The 20,254-nt window shown below is 43.3% G+C and overlaps 1 protein-coding gene across 1 annotated transcript in view; it reads left to right on the top strand.

Annotated features, from left to right (window-relative positions):
• ADAMTS17 (ADAM metallopeptidase with thrombospondin type 1 motif 17) overlaps positions 1 to 20,254 on the top strand; it is a 473,699-nt gene that overhangs the window by 179,629 nt on the left and 273,816 nt on the right. The window contains exon 8 of the mRNA XM_049905242.1: positions 1,675 to 1,780. Coding sequence (XP_049761199.1) covers positions 1,675 to 1,780 — 106 coding nt within the window. The remainder of the gene's footprint in view (positions 1 to 1,674; positions 1,781 to 20,254) is intronic.

Below are 20,254 nucleotides of genomic sequence, written 5' to 3'. Positions count from 1 at the left end.
TCCCTAGTCTCTCCTAGCTTCCTTAGCCTTGGGCGTCTCTTGGCATTCCTTGGCTTGTAGCTGTGTCTGCCCACATGGTCATGTTTTTTTTCCACCTCATTCTGTGTCTGTTCTCTTGTATGAAACACCATTTGGATGGGTTTACAACCCACCCCACTCCATCTTTAAAGACCCCATTTCCAAACAAGCTGACATTCACAGGTGTCAGGGATGAGGGCCATTCAATCTGTAACATGCGGGCTGTGGCTGCAGGGGCAACGGAAGCCAAGAGGACACGTGGGTGGATGCTTTGGGTTGTGTGGAACCCCTGAGGCTAAAGCCTTGAATAGTGTGGCTGGAATGTGGCTTCCCCCAGCCTTGCATAGCTGACTGCGCCCCACCTCTAGGACACTCCCAACACTTCAGACCCCATGTTGTTCACACACATTCCTCTGCCCAGAATTGCCCTTCTCACCTGGACAACCACACGTGTCCTCCAGAGGCTGGCTGCCCACTCCTCCACTCAGCAGCCTCCCTCCTCTGGGCTCAGCGCTTGTTCACACCCGTCCCTGGCCGCTGCACCCCTCTTGCTGTGGGCTGGCCAACTTTCCTGTCTCAGGAAATGAGCACATTGGTCTGTGGGGCTCATCCTTGTTCTCTCTTCCAGCATTCTCTTTACTCCTGAGCCCTAATGTCACTTTCTCAAGGGCACCTGGAACGTGTTTCTGAACCTTCTGCAGCCTTGTGTGGCCTGCTTTGTGAGCCCACCCAAATCCAAGACTCGGGTGAGGCAAGCAAGGTGCCCCGTGTGCAAAATGTAGGGAGGAGCACATTCTCAGTATCATGCAAGGCCAGTGTTGGCACCTGTGAGTGAGTGCCTCTTTAAATTTTGCACACAGGGCGCCTTGCTTGCCTTACCCTGGTCCCAGCCTGGATCCTGAGGCTGGATAGACCTGGTTAAGGATCTCAGGTCTGGGGGCCCAACTGGGTGACCTCGGGGAAGTTACTTTTCATGTCTAAACCTTCTGTTACCTCCATCATGGGTAGACAGATAAATAGCTGCTGTTGAGTTGGCTCCGACTCATGGCGACCTCATGTACAACGGAACATTGCCTGGTCCTGCGTCGTCCTCGTGATTGCTGGTTTGCTGGAGTTCATTGTTGCAGCTTAGGGGGCTCATCTTCCGGCAGTGTATCTGTTGTGATCCATAAGGTTCTCATTGGCTGATTTTCAACAGTAGATCACCAGGCCTTTCTTCCTAGTTTGTCTTTGTCTGGAAGCTCTGTTGAAACGTATCCACCATGGGTGACCCGGTGTTTGAAATACCTGTGGCATAACTTCCAGCATCACAGCAACATGTGAGCCACCACGGTCCATCACACTGCCAGCCGGTGTTGGCATCATGGGGAATGAGGATTAAGTTAGTTCATATGCGTCACCTACTCAGCACAGTGCCTGACACGTACGTGTTCAGTGTTCAGTCGACATGTGTGGTGGTGGTTGTTATGATTAGATGAGCATGAAACCCCATACAGACAATCCCATATGAGTGGTAGGAGTGATGGGGTCAGCCCCGTGATCAGCTTCGTCCCAGTGTACCCCTCTTGATGGGCGTGCTGTGGACCCTGCGGACTCGCCGGCGAGGGCAGGGCCTCCCGCGTTCTGAAGCGGATGTGTTTTGTGTCTCCACTGCAGGAATTGCTTACTTAGGAGGTGTGTGCAGTGCTAAGAGGAAATGTGTGCTTGCCGAAGACAATGGCCTCAATTTGGCCTTTACCATCGCTCATGAGCTGGGCCACAAGTAAGTATCTGCCTCTGTGCTGTTCTGCCTCTTTAAATTCCTGTTTTTGACTTGACTCCTTTATGTTCTGAAACGGTGCTGCCGTGTACCTTTGCTTCCTTCACTATAAGGACCGAGGCCAGTAAGCTGAGAGCCAGGAGACCATGGCACAGCCGGGCGGGCTCCGAGAGTCCACGTGTTAATTTGATGTTCTTGTCTGTTCTTAAAGCCAGCCTGACAGGGAAGAGGCTATTCCCAGAATGTCTTAATTAGCTGTGTTTCCTTTCAGCGTGATCTGTGATTCATTCTAAGTATATCATTCAAATAATGGATTTATCTTTACACTATTCACTTTCCTATTTTCAGCCAGTTTCCAACAAAGTCCAGCTTTCCGAATGTAGAATTTCAGGGTCTTAGTTTCAAAACATTAACAACTACTGCCTTTGCACGTGGAAGTTTTCCCTTGAACTCTGATGAAATAACCACAGAGCCTTAATGCCCAGAGATGCCTTAGAGAGGATCTGAGGCAAACTCTTCATTTGTAGATGAGGAAACAGAGGGTCAGAGAGGCTGGGCACTGTCCCAAGCTTGAGATCACCTGTGGGAAGTCTCCAGTGGCAGAAAACCAGCTGACTCTAAAAGGTTTTCTTTTTCTCCTAAAGTGGGTGTCTGTTGTATATCTCTCTGCAAGTATTCTCCAAAGGAAAAACTGTGATGTGATTGTTTAAGAACTGGGGGGAAAAAAAGGACAGAAAAATAGATTTTCAATTGAGGAGGCCAGAGAATGCAAAACAGTGGGAAATTTTCTGTTGGACTGAATAGTAGAATATATTAGATGGAAATCTGGTTCTCACAAAAAATACTGTAAAGGTTTTCTAAGGACTAAACAGTAAGTATTATGCCTGGGACCTTAACCCCAGCTTCTGTAGGAGTAATAGGAAATGTACAAGGTGGATTAGAAAAGCAGTGTTTTCCTCTAGCGTCAGCCATTCTGTGACTTTATTTTTTGTTTTGTTTTATCTGGTTCCATTTTCATTTATTCCACTCCTGAGGAAGGGTTTGGTAGTTGGCTTTTCGATACCTGTCGGATATTGTGATGTGGGCACAGAGAGTGGAAATGGCATTACGTGTATTTCCTGGAATTAAAGAGGAAATTGCATGCTCTTGACCCAGGGCCTAGAGGAGCAAGAAGAACAGTTGTCTCTAATTACACGCTTATTTCATCGCAACAGTATTTTTTCAAGTATTGGTGACAATACTGTTTTGCCCACACTACTAGAAAATAATTTTTTTTTAATTAAATACAATCAATTTGGATTAACGTCTCTGAGTTGTTATAAACCTGTATCTAAGAGTGGTTTCTAGAGGAAAAAAAAGAAAGTGTCAATCAAAATGGCTTTGGCAAACACCATTACACCACGGTTTAATCTTCCCACTCTCATATGACTCACTTGGCCTTCCATTAAAAGAAAAAAAAAAAAGAAGAAGCTAGTTGTCATTGAGTCAGTTCCAACTCATGGCAACCCCATGTGTGTCAGAGTAGAACTGTGCTCCACAGGGCTTTCAGTGGGTGATCTTTCAGAAGTAGATTGCCAGACCTTTCTTCTGATGACCCTGTATAAACCCTAATCCCATGCCATCGAGTCAACCCCAACTCATAGCAACCCTATAGACAGAGTAGAACGGCCCCATAGAGTTTCCAGAGAGCGGCTGGTAGATTAGAACTGCCGACTTTTTTGGTTAGCAGTCGAGCTCTTAACCAGTGCGCCACCAGGGCTCCGATGGCCCTTCATAGTGCCTAGGAATTAACTCCCTAAGGGCTGTGAGAATGCAGAGCTGAAGGAACATGTGCCAACGTCCAGGTAAATTATTAACCTTTGAATGGTAAATTCTGTTAAGCTTATTTGGGCGACATTGACACGAGCTCCAGTACTCCACACAGCGTTCAGCACTGTGCACAGTCCGAGTACTGTTTCTACATGTGTGTGGGCACACGGGCTGCACGGAGGCCTTTTGTTCTTGGACATTCAGGATACAAGAGGCCCATTTTTCCCCCATGCCCTGGTTTGATTGTGCTGGATCAAACACCGAAATCTTAGCACAGGCAGTCTGCAAAGAAGAATGGTTAGATTCAGTCTGATTTTAGCACTCTTCAGGTACAGTCTGCTTAGAATTTCTTGGAGGGCGCTTTATAGCGTGCTACTGAACTTTGCCTACAAAAACAAATACCTCGTTGTTAATCAAAGCCAATAAATCCTGTTAGCACTTGGCCCCTCTCCTAGTTGGGTGATTATGGTCTACCTGGAGAGTCTGTTGTCTCTGATTATTTGAAAGTGTTGGAAAGCAGATCCCCTGAGGATGAAGCCACAGCCTCTCCATCCCAGGCCCTTGTGGTGCGGAGTGTTTGGAAAGGCAAGACCAGCCTGTCCTTGGTGAAGCCCGTGGCAGGCTGCTTCACAAATAGGACACCTGAAGACCTCCATGTTTTTGGAATGGAATGGAGCAGCTTGACTTCACTGTCCTTAAAGCATGTGTGAGTGAGGAAAGGATGGATGGTCAACTTGGTGGACCTGTGCCACTGGTCAGTAATTTACTCGTGATATGTAAGTCAGATCACATCTGCCACTTACTGAGCACCTACTGTATGCCAGGTACTATCAGGTGCTATACACTCATTATGCTAATTCATCAGTCCTACCAGATAGGTGTTACTTAAAAACAAAAAAACCAAACCCATTACCATTAAGTCAGTGCTATTAATAGAAACCCTACAGGACAAAGTAGAACTGCCCATAGGGTTTCCAAGGAGCTGCCGGCGGATTCGAACTGCTGATCTTTTGGTTAGCAGCCAAGCTCTTAACGACTGTGCCACCAGTGTTCCAGGTATTGCTTAGCTTTTACTTCATAGGTTAGGAAACCAGTATTACTTCTTTTTTTTTTTGTAATTTCTACTGTATACCAAAAATGATTTGGGATCACTTATATAATACACCCATGCACTAAGCAAAAAACCAACCCATTCCCATCAAGTCGATTGGAACTCATAGAGACCCTATAGGACAAAGCAGAGCTGCCCCATAGGGTTTCCAAAGCTGTAATCTTTATGGAAGCAGACTGTCGTGTCTTTCTCTCAGAGTGGCTGGTAGATTTGAACCCTGGATCTTTTGGTTGGCAGCCAAGCGCTTAACCACAGTGCCACCAGTGCTCCTTACACCCATGCACTTTAAAAAAAAAAAAAAAAAAACCTGTTGCTGTTGAGTCGATTTTGACTTTTAGCAACCCTATAGGACAGAGCAGAACTACCCCATAACGTTTCCAAGGAGCGGCTGGTGGATTCAAACCGCTGACTGTTTGGTTAGCAGCCGAGCTCTTAACTATTGCACCACACAGGCATACACTAGGACCATTAAAATAAGGATATAAATTACAAGCTATAGGTAATAAAGTAAGAGAGCTTGTTATATATCAGAAAACCAGGGTACCTTTAGTTTGCTGGCAGCCAAGCCAAAAGGAAACCAGACGTTATGCTATAGCTGCTGCTACCTGGTATAAGGAGGTAAACTGTTGTCAGGAGGGCTGCTGTTGGAAACTCAAGGACCACTGGTCAGAGGGCAGCCTTCTGGCCAGTCCCACCTTAAGGACTCACAGCCTGGCCTTTAGGTAGGACATGGGGGCTGTGCTGAGAATCTGTGTGGTGCCTGGAGGGTGAGCTGGCTCTGGCTTAGCCATGCTGACCTGCAGTGCTGACCTTACAAATGCAAATCCCTGACCTTTGTTTCCTCTTGCAACAAGAATGTTCTGGTAGGCAGCCACGTGTTACCTTTGGGTTAAGCAAATGAACAGAAAATGTTGGCAGAGCAGTTGTGGGAGGACAGCTCCTCTTCCGCCTTGTAGGGATGGCTTGAGGAACCCAACGGAAACCCAACTTGAAATGGGAGGTTGTAGCCTGTGCCCTTTTGTGGTGACCTTTTTGTCTGTGGTGACCGTAGAAAGCTAAGCTTCCTCAGCATGAGCAGATTGTTACAATGTATCATTTCTGCTTTAGAGGTTTTAGTTAAGGACTGATGTTTGTGATGACTGAATCATGGAATGGGGGGCAGTTTCTTGAGAGAAACAGCCCAGCTGGGCAAACGCTCTCCAGGCTTTTTCCCTCAAGAAACAAGGCCAGGGCGCCTGGTGGTGGATGTCAGTGTCCACGATGTTTATTAATATTTGGTTTGAAAGAGAGTGGGAAAGCTAGAAGCAAGCATTTGTCTTTATCAGACAAATTCATGCTTTGAGCCCCAGCTCTTATTAGCCATGTCAAGGTCTATCCCCCAATGAGTGTTAGAAGCTGGGATCCATGCCACTGGCTCATGAAAAACAAAATCAAGGAGAGGCCTGGTGGTCACCGTAGTATATTTAAATTAATATATTTATTGGAATTTTGAAATCAATTGCTATGATTTTGAAGTTATAGTGTAAAAGTAAGAAAAAAAGTAAGTGGCTCTATGGAAGTTAGTTATAATGATCTTTTGAGGGAAGTGGGGTCTAATATGGGGCAATGGTGGTTCAGTGGTGGAACTCTCGCCTTCCATGCAGGAGACCCCAGTTCAATTCCTGGTCAATGAGCCTCACGGGCAGCCACCATCCATCTGTCAGTGAAGGTTTGCATGTTGCTCTGATTCTGAACAGGTTTCAGCAGAGCGTCCGGAGTAAGACCAACTAGGAAGAAAGGTCTGGCCGTCTACTTCCAAAAATCAGCCAGTGAACACTGTGTAGGTCACAGTGGTCCAATCCATAACTGATCATGGGACAGGACCGGGCGGCATTTTGTTCTGTTGTACATGGGGTCTCCATTAGTCGGGGGCCTCCTTGACATCAGCTAACAACAACTACAGGGTCTGCCATGACATGAAGGGGCCAGGGGAAGCACGTGATTGTCAGGAGCTCTCCCTATTGGTGAGAGGACACAGAATCAGGTTTCAACAGGATATACCGGCCCAGGACAGCCAGACTCCTTGCACATAGCATGGTTCTTAATCAGGTGTAACAGCGAGCTCTCAGGAAAAGTATAAGAACAGAGTCTTCTAAATGGGGTAAGGATGAGAGGAGGGATGCCACTCAGTGTGGACTTGGCCACCCACTCAGGAAAAAAAGAACCTATGTTTATATAGGGAGCCCTGGTGGCACAGTGGTTAAGAGCTTGGCTACTAACCCAAGGTCAGCAGTTTGAATCCACCAGCCACTCCTTGCAGACCCTATGGGGCAGTTCTACTCTGTCCTGTAGGGTCGTTATGAGTCAAAACAAACTCGATGGCTGATGGCAATGAGTTTGGTTTGGTTTATCTTTATACAGAGAAACAAAGGCTTACCCTCTGTAGAAAATAATCTCTCCTTTTGAATTTATGAGGTTCTGTGAGATAAGCCTGAGCTAGATCAGGGCTCTGAGAAATGCCTTCCTTGGGAGTCAGCCCAAGCCTTGTGACTTCTCCAACCCAGGTAGATCCCCCCAGGGAACCCCAGACAGGCTGAAAGCTATGCCCTGAGTTCTGCCTCTTAACCTGTCCCTCCTGGGGTTTACTGGCATCCACATGGTCTTCCCTGAGTCAAAGGATGCTTCTCTTCCTGTCCTGTGGTTGGCAGGCTCGGTTGTGGCCTCTGCACAGTGCCCTGTTCAGGGAAGCTTGGGAGCCTGGTGTAGATGTATCAGGGGCAGAGCTGACCACAAGGAGCTCCTGAGGCATTTATTTAAAAGATGCTCGTGTTCAGGACTCAGCCTAAAACCAGTTGCCGTCATGTCAGTTCTGACTCATGATGACCCCAAGTGTATCGGAGTAGAACCATGCTCCATAGAGTTTTCAATGGCTGATTTTTCAGAAGTAGATCACCAGGCCTTTCTTTGAAGGTGCCTCTGGGTGGACTCCAACGTCCGACTCTTTTTTTGCAGCCAAGTGCATGGACCCTTTGCACCATTCAGAGACTCCAGCTTTACCCTAAATGAATTAAATCACCCACTCCGGGGGAGGAAAAGTGTAGGAAGGTTCTCTGGGAGATTCCAGGGACAGTCAGCATGGAGATCCACTGTGGACACCATGTGTTAGGGTATCATCACTGCTATTTCTGGCACTGTCCACCACTTGGCTTCTGTCTCTTGCCCCAGTATTTCCATCCTTCTGGGCCACCCTCAGTGTTGAGTCATTGTCCTGCCTCCTGCTTCTGGGTTGTCTCTCTCAGTTGCCCTGAATTTCTCGCCCGGTACCACCTGCATAGCACCGCACAAACCACTCGCATGCAAGCCGGCACATCAGGTGAGAGAAGGGCTGGCTACCCTGAAAGGTCTCCCCAGAGGAGGCTCAGTCCTGCCATCCTGTCATCAGATACTGCCCGGGAGACATCAGTGAGGCTGCAGAGCCAAGTGTCAGGTGATGGGGAAATGGCAGAGGCCCGGCAGGGCCGATGGAGCCTCACCTCCCACAGAGAGGGAGTGCTGAGTAGAGAAGGACCCAGGGAAGGGAAAGGCTATCATCTGGATATACGAGTGTGCCAATAGGGAGCTGTTTGATGGTCAGGTAGCCACATCTGCACCTGCAGACAGGTGGAAAATTATATACAAACTGACTTGGTCGCAACAATGAGTGGTGCATATCTGGGTTCTCAGACCCGTGCCCCTATTTGGGAGCCCACCCTGGCTGCTTTCACTGGGAGGAAGCTTAAGAGCACAGTGGGCAATGCAGGTGCTGCCAGCTGCCCTAAAGTAATGAGCCCATCCTGAAGTGAGAGCCCCAGCCCCAGGCAGCTACCCATGCAGCTCAGTGTGCCCTGGGAAAGTTGCCTCACAGCTAGATCCAGCCCTTCTGGACACGTCTAGCCAGAACGTGGCACCATGTAAACCTGAGTCCAAGATGATGGACGTCGGAAAGGTGTCCCATTGATGTGTGCCTGCTGCATAACTCCAGAGCAGGGACAGCCAGGTCCCTGAGAAGCATGACTGTGGGCAGTGGGTAGACCAGAATCCGAGGATGGGGGAGGGAGAAGTGGAGGGGAAGGGCAGAGGAAGCTGTCTGGGGAAATGTTCTCGTAACTGGAGTTGACACTATTCACACTCAAAGGAATGCTCTTGGTCCCAGAGTAGGAAGTGAAAAGAGCCATCATCCAGGTGGTGCGAGGTGTGGGGACGCTGGTCTAGGATGTGCATCACAAATGACAAGTGGTGCCATGTAGGGAGATGCAGTGAGAACCACAACCCAGCAGGCAGGCAGGGAGCTCACCATAGAAGGCAGTGAGCATCCTTGTCCCAGATGCTTTGCTTGGTGGCTCAGCCTGGCCTTATATGGAAGGTGCGGCTGGGGAGAGAATTTCTGGAAATGTGAAAATTTAGAAATCTTGGGGGTGGGGTGCTTTTGTTCTGGTTGGCATTAGGGCAGTTGTGTTTACATGTGGAACAGAAAAGGGGGTGCCTTCCCCCGAAAGTTTGCACAAAGTGGAGGGTGCTGGCCTGGGTCACACAGTGGGCTGTTCCATGCTGGGTTTACCCAGGCTCCTCCCTGGCTCCCTGGTCATGTCCCTCCTGGTCCCCACTCAGCCCTGACTTCTGCAGCCATCTTCCTCTCCAGAACTGAGGGGCAGCGGCGGTGGGAGCCCTGTTCAAAGGCTCTCGGGTTTCACAAGAGGCGCTTGGAGGTATTCCCGAGTACAGTTTCCTCTGTGCTGGCCCCTGGATCAGAGTCAGTTCGTGAGCATCCTTTGGGCATGACTATCTTGTCCAAATACTGAAGTTGTACAAAATATCCATCCCAACTTCCTTTTATTCTTTTTTACATTTTGCCGCTGAGAATGACATTTTAGTCTTTTTTAAATTTTGCCGTTGAAAGTGACATTATTTTCCACATTAGTTTATGAGCCCATTCCTCATCATACGTCCACCAAGGTAGCCATTGGTCAGGCTGGTGCCTGGCACAGCTTCTCTCGGCCCCACTAGGTGGTTCTCAGCATTACCCTTAACGTGTCCTTCAGGAGCACCTTGCTGTCCCCGTTTCTCCTCCTCTCCCGCATGAGTAAAGCAGAATTAATAGTCACTTGTGAATGGAAGGCCAGGACCAGAGCAACAGGGAAACTTGCTTAAGTTGCTTTTCTCCGGTAAGCAAAGATGTCGCATTATCCAACATTTACAGAAGTTGCAAGGAAATTACAGTGATTTCCTCTGGCGTCTTCTCTGTGACATGGAGTTTTATGTGAGGAGAGAGCTCTTCTGCCAGGTACTTGGGAACCTGAGAGCCTCTGTCCTCAGGATGACTTTGACCACAGCCTTCCCAAGTCTGAGGAGGCCTGGCCTGACCCTGCACAGGGGACAGGGGCACAGACAAACGGAAACCCATTGAAAGCTCTTCAGCAAGAAGCAGATGCGTGTCTCCCTGCACTTGGGGCAGCGAGTCTGAGTAGCTATTGGCCGAAGGTGATCTGTCTCCGTGATGGAAAATCCAGCTGTGTCTCCGGCTGTCCTCGGCCCCCAGAGCTCCACTCCTGCCGTGAGGAAGCCTACACACACCATGCAGGCGTTTGTCTCCACCACAGAAATTCCTTACATTTAATTATGGGGCGGATTGCATTACCTAAAATGATGTCATCCAAGATGGTGTTGGAGGAGGCGAGAGGAGAGCTGCATTTGGCTGAAGAACCAAATTCTGAAATCCCCTCGGAACTGCCCTACATGACAGACTCTTTCAGGGATTAGATGAGATCCAATTTTCTCATTAGATTTTCAGTGCTCCTGGCAGCTTCACCAAAGTGGCTTTTCTCATGGCTCTCAGAGCTGGAAGGAACGTCCAGAGTCTTTGTAGCCTGATTTTGCAGGTGGGAAAGAGAATTCCTGGGTGACCAGGCAGGTTATCTCACCTCCCACTGCTCTAAGTGGCCAAGCAAGGACAAAGGTCAGGGCCTAGTGGACGGAACCTGGGCCATGGCCAAGCCCTCTCCCAGCGGCTCTCCTGGTCACTGGGTCCATCCACCTTTACTCAGATGCCGTCTTCTGTGTTGCTGTGGGTGAAGATGGACAGGAGCGTGGTATGGTGCTCTTTCCTCTACAGATGAACTGCCTCGTTCTTCCACATGTTTGACTTCATGCCTGAAATCCTTGTTTATCCCCTGCCCGTGGCTAGTGGAGAATTCCACATGAAGACCTGCACATACTCGCACTGACCAGCACAGTCAGTGACACATTTTAGAGGGTGGCTTCTTCCCATCCTCACTGTCAATGAAGTGCACAGGAAGAGTAGGTCCAGGGGCCACTCCCTTGGTGGCAAGTCAGCCTCTTAGGTTGTCTTTTGAGTCAGATGTGAAAGACATCGTTTTTTCTTTCCATGTTTGGCGTGATATCACCCATGGTCTAGAAGACTAGTGTAGCCTCTATAAATGTTGTGTGGAAACTGCAGGAATTTGAGGATTCAGAGTGAGCCCTGAAGTCCAGGACACTGGTCACAGTTTGCAGCAACATGAATTGAGTCATGTGTTGTGAGAAACTGGACTTCCCATTGAGGGTTGAGGCTGGTGATTGACTAGCATTGGTCTTCAGTGCTTCTTGTTTTCTAGTCCTTACTGGGCGTAAAAAAAAAAAAAAAAAAAACCATTGCTGTCAAGTCGATTCCGAGTCATAGCGACCCCATAAGACAGAGTAGAACTGCCCCACAGAGTTTCCAAGGAGCACCTGGGTGAATTTGAACTGCCAAACCTTTTGGTTAGCAGCTGTAGAACTTAACCACTATACCACAGATATGGCAATTTCTGCAACGTAATCATAAAATTTATCTCCTTGTGATAAATGGCCCAAGAAAGAAAGCCATGAGTGCTTGATTGCCAAAGTAAAGAGAAAACTAACATTCTCCAATAGTAAATATTTATAGATTTGGAGATTTGCAAAGGGTTGTGAACATAAGGGCTTATTGTGTTTTGAAGTCAGATACTAATGGACACTGCCTTTTGTAACCTAAGCATAGTGCCTGTATCACTATTAGCCTACTCATACTTCACTGCTCCGAGTCTCACCTGGTTTTACATGTACCCAATTATGAACTGGTGGGAACTGAGCACCCAGATAATGGAGGAGATAATAAGAGATTAATTCAACCAGCTGCTTCCCATGTGTCAGTCTGTCTTGATCCAGACTGAAATAACTTTTATGTAAATGAGAGTGCCAAACTGCTGTTATAATTGTGGAGGAGCGAAAAAGGAAATGCAAGGAGGGCTAAAGACTGAAAATAAGCAAATGCCATCTTACGAAAGGGAAATGAGACAAATGACAGAAATCTTAGACTTATGAGAAGAAGGGCAGATTGGCTAGGGACCTCAGGTCTTGAGGAACGGCAACGTGGTGAGTTCCCTTGATTTTCCTGTTATCTCCCACATATCCCTGTCTGGATGCCCAGAGGCCTGTAACCTGGAACTGTCAATAGGTATAGACACAAGATTCAAGAGAAGCCTTCTTTCCTTGGCCAAAGGACTGGGAAAGGGGAAGCCCAAAAGAGACTTAGTGAGGCACCCCAACACCCATTCCTCTGATGGGACATGGTGGGCCAGTTGATCTGGCTCCAGCAGCAGCAGCGAAGACTCGGGCCAACTCAGCTCCTGCTTCACAGTCAGAACACTGGCAGGTAGCCCAGTTTGCTCACAGCAGCGGCAGCAGCAGCAGCAACAGCTGGGAATCCCTGTGTCTCCCTGCCTTCCACCCAGTGGCATAAGGAGACCCAGGTCCAGAAGCATCTCCCTCCCCACATCCTCACTGGATGAACTCAGAAGTAGAATGGAGATGACAGAGAATAGAATCAGTAAACTTGAAGACAGATCAGTATAATTTATTCAGTCTGAACAACAGAGGGAAACCAAACCAAACCCATTGTTGCCAAGTCATCCTGGCTCGTAGCAACCATATAGAACTGAGTAGAACTGCCCCATAGGGTTCCAAGGCTGTGAATCTTTACCAAAGCAGACTGCCACATCTTTGACCCACAGAACAGCTGGTGAGTTTGAACCATGGATGTTTCGGTTAGCAGCTGAGTGTTTAACCACTGCACCACCAGGGCTCCAGAGAGAGAATAGACTCAAAGAAAAAAATAGAGCCTGGTGGATCTGTGGGACAAAAACAGAAGATAGAACATTTGTATTATTAAAGGGTCCAGAAGCAAAGGAGAAAGAGTATGGGACTGAAAAAGTATTTGAAGAAATAATGGCTGAAAACCTCTTAAATTGGTGAAAGTCATAAATCTACATGTTCATGAAGCTAAAAAAGCCTCAAATCGGATGAACCTAAAGAAATCTACATGAAGACTTATCGTGATTAAACTTCTTAAAACTAAAAACCAAAAAAATCTTAAAAACAACCAGAAACAACATAGAACTTATGTCTTAGAAACAGCACATTTATCCATAAAGGAACACCAATTTAAATGAGGATGGATAGCTCATCTGAAACCATGGGGGCCGGAAGAAAGGGGCATAACATTTCTCAAATGATGAAAGAAAAGGACTCTCAATTTTGAATCCTCTATCCAGAAAAACTACCCTTCAGGAATGAAGAGGAAATAAAGACCTTCTCAGAAGAAGGAAGGCTAATAGAATTTATTGTTCACAGACATACCTTTAAAGAATGACTAAAGAAAGCCCTCCAAAAAAAAGAAAATAACAGAAAAAACTGGGACCTTCAGAAAGGAAAGAAGAACGACAGAATGTATTAAAATAGAAGTGTACGTTGTAGACTATCTTTGACCTCATTAGTTTCTTTAATCGTGTTTTGTGGTTGAAGCAAAAGTTATTACATCGTCTGTGTAGAAGGAATACTTAAGACAGTTATATTTAAAAAGTAGAGAGGGTGAAAATACCTGAATGGAAGTAACAGTTCTATGCTTCATTTGAGGTGGAAAATATTGACGTTAGTTGGCTGTGTTAAGTTACATATGTATATGGGAATACCTAGAGAAACTAGCAAGAAAACTATACAGAGAGATACACTAAAAAACATGAAAAAACTATACAGAGATACACTAAAAAACATAAATAAATCAAAATAGCTCTCTAAAAATTGTTCAAGTAACCCACAAGAAGGCAAGAAAAAGGAAATAGAAGAACAAGAAACACAGGGAAAAAACAAAACAAATAATGAAATGGCAGGCTTAATCCCTAGCGTATTGATAATTACTTTAAATGTAAATGATCTAAATATTCTAAATAAAAGAGATTGGAAGAATGGATAAACAAACACAACCCAACTATATACTGTGTACAAGAAACTTACTAGAGACATAATGACGTAGGTTATTGTTGTTATTAGGTGCTGTCGAGTTGGTTCTAACCATAGCAACCCTACACACAACAGAATGAAACTCTTCCCAGTCCTGCACCATCCTTACAATCGTTGTTATGCTTGAGCCCGTTGTTGTAGCCAGTGTGTCAGTCCACCTTGTTAAGGGTCTTCATCTTTTCTGCTGACCTTGTACTTTACCAAACATGATGTCCTTCTTCAGGGACTGATCACTTCTGACAACATGTTCAAAGTACGTAAGACACAGTCTCGCCATCCTTCCTTTTAAGGAGCATTCTGGTTGTACTTCTTCCAAGACAGATTTCTTTGTTCTTTTGGAAGTCCATGGTATATTCAATATTCTTCGCCAATACAATTCAAAGGTGTCAATTCTTCTTCAGTCTTCCTTATTCATTGTCTTCACATGCATATGATGCGATTGAAAATACCATGGCTTGAGTCAGGTGTGCCTTAGTCTTCAAGGTGATATCTTTGCTTTTCAACACTTTAAAGAGGCCCTTTGCAGCAGATCTTCCCAATGCAATGTGTCTTTTGATTTCTTGACTGCTGCTTCCATGGGTGTAGATTGTGGATCTAAGTAAAATGAAATCTTTCACAAATTCAGTCTTTTCCCTGTTTATCATGGTGCTGCTTATTGGTCCAGTTGTGAGGATTTTTGTTTTCTTTATGTTGAGGTGTAATCCCCACAGAAGGCTGTGGCCTTTGATCTTCATCTGTGTGTGTTTCAAGTCTTCTTCACTTTCAGCAAGCAAGATTGTGTCATCTGCATATGGCAGGTTGTTAACCAGTCTTCCTCCAATCCTGATGCCCCTTTCTTCTTCATATAGTCCAGCTTCTCAGATTATTTGCTCAGCATACAAATTGAATAGGTGTGGTGGAAGGATATAACCCTGATGTACACCTTTCCTGACTTTAAACCACTCAGTATACCCTTGTTCTGTCCAAACAACTGACATAGGTAGGTTGAGAGTAAAAGAGCAGAAAAAGATGTCTCATGCAAACATTGGCGCAGTGGTTAAGAGCTCAGCTGCTAACCAAAAGGTTAGCAGTTCGAATCTACCATTTACTCCTATGGAGTGGTTCTACTGTGTTATATAGTGTCATTATGAGTTGGATTCAACTCGATGGCAATGGGTTTGGTTTGTTTTTGTTTTTTTGATGCAAACATTGATTTTAAAAAACCAGCAGTGACTATATTTGTATCAGGAAAATAAAACAGGCTTAAGAGTAAAGAAAATTACTAGGTGCAAAGAGATATTACATAATAGGATCAATCTACCAAGGAGACATAGCAATCCTAAATATATATGCACCAAACAACAGTTTTGAAATACATGAAGCAAAAATGAAGCTGAAAGGAAAAATAGACAAATCCACAATAATAACTGGGGATTTCAACACCCCCCTGTCAGCAACTGAAAGAAATAGTAGATACAAATCAGCAAAGATATGGATGAACTGAATGACACTATTTGTAGAGCACTCCACTCAACATTTATAGAACACTCCACTCAACAGCAGAATACACATTCTTTTTAAGTGCTCATGGAACATTTATCATTGTAGATCATATCCCTAGTCATAAAGTAAATTTAAAAAAATTTAAAATAATTGAGATCATGTAGAATATGTTCTTCAGTAATAATAGAATATGTTCTCTAATAATGACATTGAATTAGAAATCAGTAACAGAAATACAGCAGGAAAATCTCCAAATACTTGAAAATTAAGTAACACATTCCTAAATAGATCAAAGAGAAAATTTCAAAGGAAGTAAAAAACCAGATAGCACTGAATGAAAATGAAAACATAACATATAAAAATCTGTGGGATGTAGCTAAAGCAGTGCTGAGAGGAAAATTTATAGCACTAAGTGCTTACATTAGAAAAGGAGAAAGACCTCAAATAGTAACCCAAGTTTCTACATCAAGAAACTAAAAAAAGAAGAGCAAAATAAACCCAAAGAAAGTAGGAAGAAGAAAATAGTAAACGGAAGACATCAATAAAGTTGAAAACAGGAAAGAATACAGAAAATTAAAGAAAAAGCTGGTTTTTCAAAAAAATAAAGTAGATTAACCTCTAGCAAGATTGACAAAGATAAAAAGAGAAAAGACAAATCATCAATATCAGGAATGAAACATGATACAGGAACAGACCGCACAGGATAGTAAGAGACAACAACTTTATATTGATAAACTAGACAACTTAGAAGAAATAGACCAATTCCTTGAAATTCACAACTTAACAAAACTCAACCAAGATGAAATCAATAACCTAATAGCCCTGTATCTAATAAAGAAATTGAACTTGCAATTTAAAACCCCTCAAATAAGAAATCTCTAGGCCCAAACGGTTTCATTGGAGAATTTACCAAACATTCGAAGAATAATTAACACCAATTTTTCATAATCTCTTCCAGAAAACAGAAAGAGATACTTCCCAATTCTTAGGCCAGTATTACCCTGATACAAAAACCAGACAAAGACAGCACACACACACACAAGTATAGACTAATATCACTCATGAAAATTCTTCAATTTTTTCCCAAATCACATCCCATAATGTATAAAAAGAATTCTAAACCAAGACCAAGTGGGATTTATTCCACGTATGCAAGGTCAGTTCAATATTCAAAAATTAATTAATATAGGCTAAAGAAGAAAAATCATATCATATTGATTGATGAAGAGACAGCACTTGTCAATACATTTGACACCTATTTATGAGAAAAACTCTGTCCACTAGGAATATAGGAAAACATCCTCATTTTCATAAAGACCATCTACAAAAAACCTACAACTAAGAATGTACTTGATAACATAAGACTTAACGGTTTCTCTTTAGGTTCAGAATAAGGCAAGAATGTCTTCTTTTAACACTTGTATCAAAATAGCATTAGAAGTTCTAGTTACTGCAATAAGGCAAGAAAAAGAAATAAAAGATACACAGATTAGAAAAGAAGAAATAAAACTATTTGCAGATGACATGACATCTACATAGAAAATCACAAGGGGTCTATAAAAAAACAAAACAAGAACATACAAAAACAAAACAAAAACTTCCCACACTAATAAATTTCAGTAAGGCTACAGGATACAAGATAAACACACAAAAATCTATTGTTTGTCTACATACTGACAATGAACAAGTGGAAGCAAAAATAAAAAATGAAATACTATTTAAAATTGCTACAAAGAAAATAAACTACTTAGGTATAGATCTAACAAAACACATACAGGAATGTATTATGAAAATCATAAAATGCTGATGAAGGAAATCAGAGAGTGATTTTGGGGGAGAAATACTTGGAGAGGCGTATCATTTTCTCAGACTGGAAAACTCAACATAGTAAAGAGGTCAGTCCGCCACAAACTGATCTATAGGTTTAATACAATTCCTATTAAAATCCCAGTATGGTTTTTTGTAGAACAATACCACACATTAGATAAGCACATTGTTGCTGTTGTTGTTAGGTGCTGTCCAGACGGTTGTGACTCATGGTGACCCTTTGTACAACAGAATGAGACACTGACTGGTCGTGCACCATTCTCACAGTCATTACTATGTTTCAGCCTATTGTTACAGCCACTGTGTCATTCTATCTTGTTGAGGGTTTTTCTCTTTTTCGCTGACTCTCTACCAAGCATGATGTCCTTCTTCAGGGACTGGTCCCTCCTGATAACATGTCCAAAGTGTGTGAGGCATAGTCTCGCCATCCTCGCTTCTGAGGAGTGAGCGTCTGGCCTTACTTCTTCCAATACGGATTTGTTTATTCTTCTGGAAGTCCATGGTATGTTCAATATTCTTGACCAACACCATAATCAAATGTACCAGTTCTTCTTTGGTCTTCCTTATTCATTGTCCAGCTTTCCCATGCATATGAGGTGCTTGAAAATATCACGGCATGGCCCAGGCACACCTAAATCCTCAAAGCGACATCTTTCTTTTTAACAATTTAAAAAGGTCTTTTGCAGCAGATTTGCCCAATGCAATGCATCGTTTGATTTCTTGACTGCTGCTTCCCTGGCTGTTGCTTGTGGATCCAAGTAAAATGAAATCCTTGACAACTTCAATCTTTTCCCCGTTTATCATGATGTTGCTTATTGGTCCAGCAGTAAGGATTTTTGTTCTCTTTATGTTGAGGTGTAATTCATACTGAAGGCTATAGTCTTTGATCTTCATCAGTAAGTGCTTCAAATCCTCTTCGCTTTCAGCAAGCAAAGTTATGTTGTCTGCATATGATAGGTTGTTAATGAGTCTTCCTCCAATCCTGATGTACATTATAGGTGAAATAAGTCTATCTTGAAAAATTATTTAATTGATAATGCAGTTAAAATAAAACAGTGGGAAAACATGAGGATTTTCCCTCCATATCTATCAACCTCCCTTTTCTCTCTCTCTCTCTCTCACACACACACACGCATGCGCACACACACACACACACACACACATACACACAGATAGCTACTTAGAGGGAATGTGAGCAAAAGTTTTTTAACTAAAATACCATAAACATTGTGCTAAGGGCTAAAAAAAAGAAAAAAAAAGGAAGAAGAATGATTATTATTGGGACATTATAGAGCTTAACTCCAAAAATGCTAAAAAAATTTCAGTTAAACGGGCATCGATTTGGAGAGCAGTTAAATTATAAGAAGTGAGGTAGATTTCTTTCCTGATTAAGGAGATTAAAGAGGAATGCAGCATGACAGAATCAAGCAAGATAAAGAAAAGCTATGTTTCTCTCTCTCTCTCGCCTCACTTTCTTAACTGTAGCTCAACATCCTTTCTGTGTGTGTAGAAAAACATCCACCTTCTCTCCACAGCTATAACTTCCAGGGACACCATCTGGAGTCAGTAGACCCATGAATTCTGAACGTAAAGTATGGTTTTAACAAAGTATTTCCTGTCGAAGTACCATTGTCTTCTGGTTATTATGACAATAATAAATTACAGATTCAGATAGATTTTTATGATGAAAGACACATGAGTATTTTTCAGAAGCATTTTGCATTTTGAGCCTGGATTAAATCTGACGTTTTAAGGAATATATTACCCAAACTCTAACAAAATGTAATGCAGAGATGATACATGACTCTTTCCTCTGTGTTCTGACAGCACTTTGAATGTCCGTCACGGAATCATCTCCGTTCTTTTGCGTTAGGTTGAATCATATGAAGTTGCAGGTATTTAGTTGTTTGGACCTACCAAAATGGCAAGGTTCAACTCAAACCTTAGCAGCGTACATGTTTGACTTGCTCACAAATTGAAATAAGTTGAAGTCAGAGGACTCCGTTATTTGCTTTTTTATGGCAAGCATGTAACATGTAGGACTTGACAAATGGCAGACATATAATAAGTGATTGATGAATTTAAGCCAATGAATGAATGAGTGCACTACCCTAAGAATTCAATATATTTAAAATAAATCAGTAAAGAATGGAATGTTCTCCTACTTCCCAGGCATGTCACCCATTAATTGTTGACAAAGGTGCAAAAGTAATTCAATGAATATTGCTGGAGCAACTGGACATCCACAACAAACAAAAGAACATCACAGCTTATACAAATATTAACTCAAAATGTATAATGGGCTTCAATGTCAAATTTTAAACTATAAAACTTGCAGGAAAAAAGACAGAAGAAAATCTTAAGGATCCAGGAGTAGGCAAAGAATTCTTAAGCTTGACACCAGAAATACAATCCATAAAAAGAAAAATTGGTAAGTTAGACCTCATCAAACTTAAAAACTTTCCTCTCTGAAAGGGCCCTGTTGAGATGAAAAGAAAAATTACAGACTTTACAAAAAATTACAGAACTTACAAAAAATATTTGTAAATTACGTATCTGACCTCGTACTTGTATCTAGAATATATAAAAAGAACTCCCAAATTCAGCAGTAAAAATAGAAAAAATCTTTACAAAATGGGCAAAAGATATGAGACGTTTCACTGAAAAGAATGTACAGATGGCAAATAAGCACATGAAAAGGTATCCAACAGCCGTAGCCGTTAGGGGAGTACTAATTAAGACCAGTGTCACTACACACCTATCAGAATGTCTGAAATAAAAAATCATCCTAATGCTAGATGCCGAAGAGTGTGCAGAGGAACCAAATCACTCATACCATGCTAGTGGGAATGTAAAATGGTACAGCTACTTGGAAGAGTGACTGTGGCCGTTTTTTTACAAATTTAAACATTAGCTCA

The sequence above is a fragment of the Elephas maximus genome, chromosome 13 (genome assembly GCF_024166365.1).
Source record: "Elephas maximus indicus isolate mEleMax1 chromosome 13, mEleMax1 primary haplotype, whole genome shotgun sequence".
NCBI classification, from domain to species: domain Eukaryota; kingdom Metazoa; phylum Chordata; class Mammalia; order Proboscidea; family Elephantidae; genus Elephas; species Elephas maximus.
The sequence above is the reverse complement of the archived record's forward strand: the minus strand, read 5'-3'. Positions and strand labels throughout refer to the sequence as shown.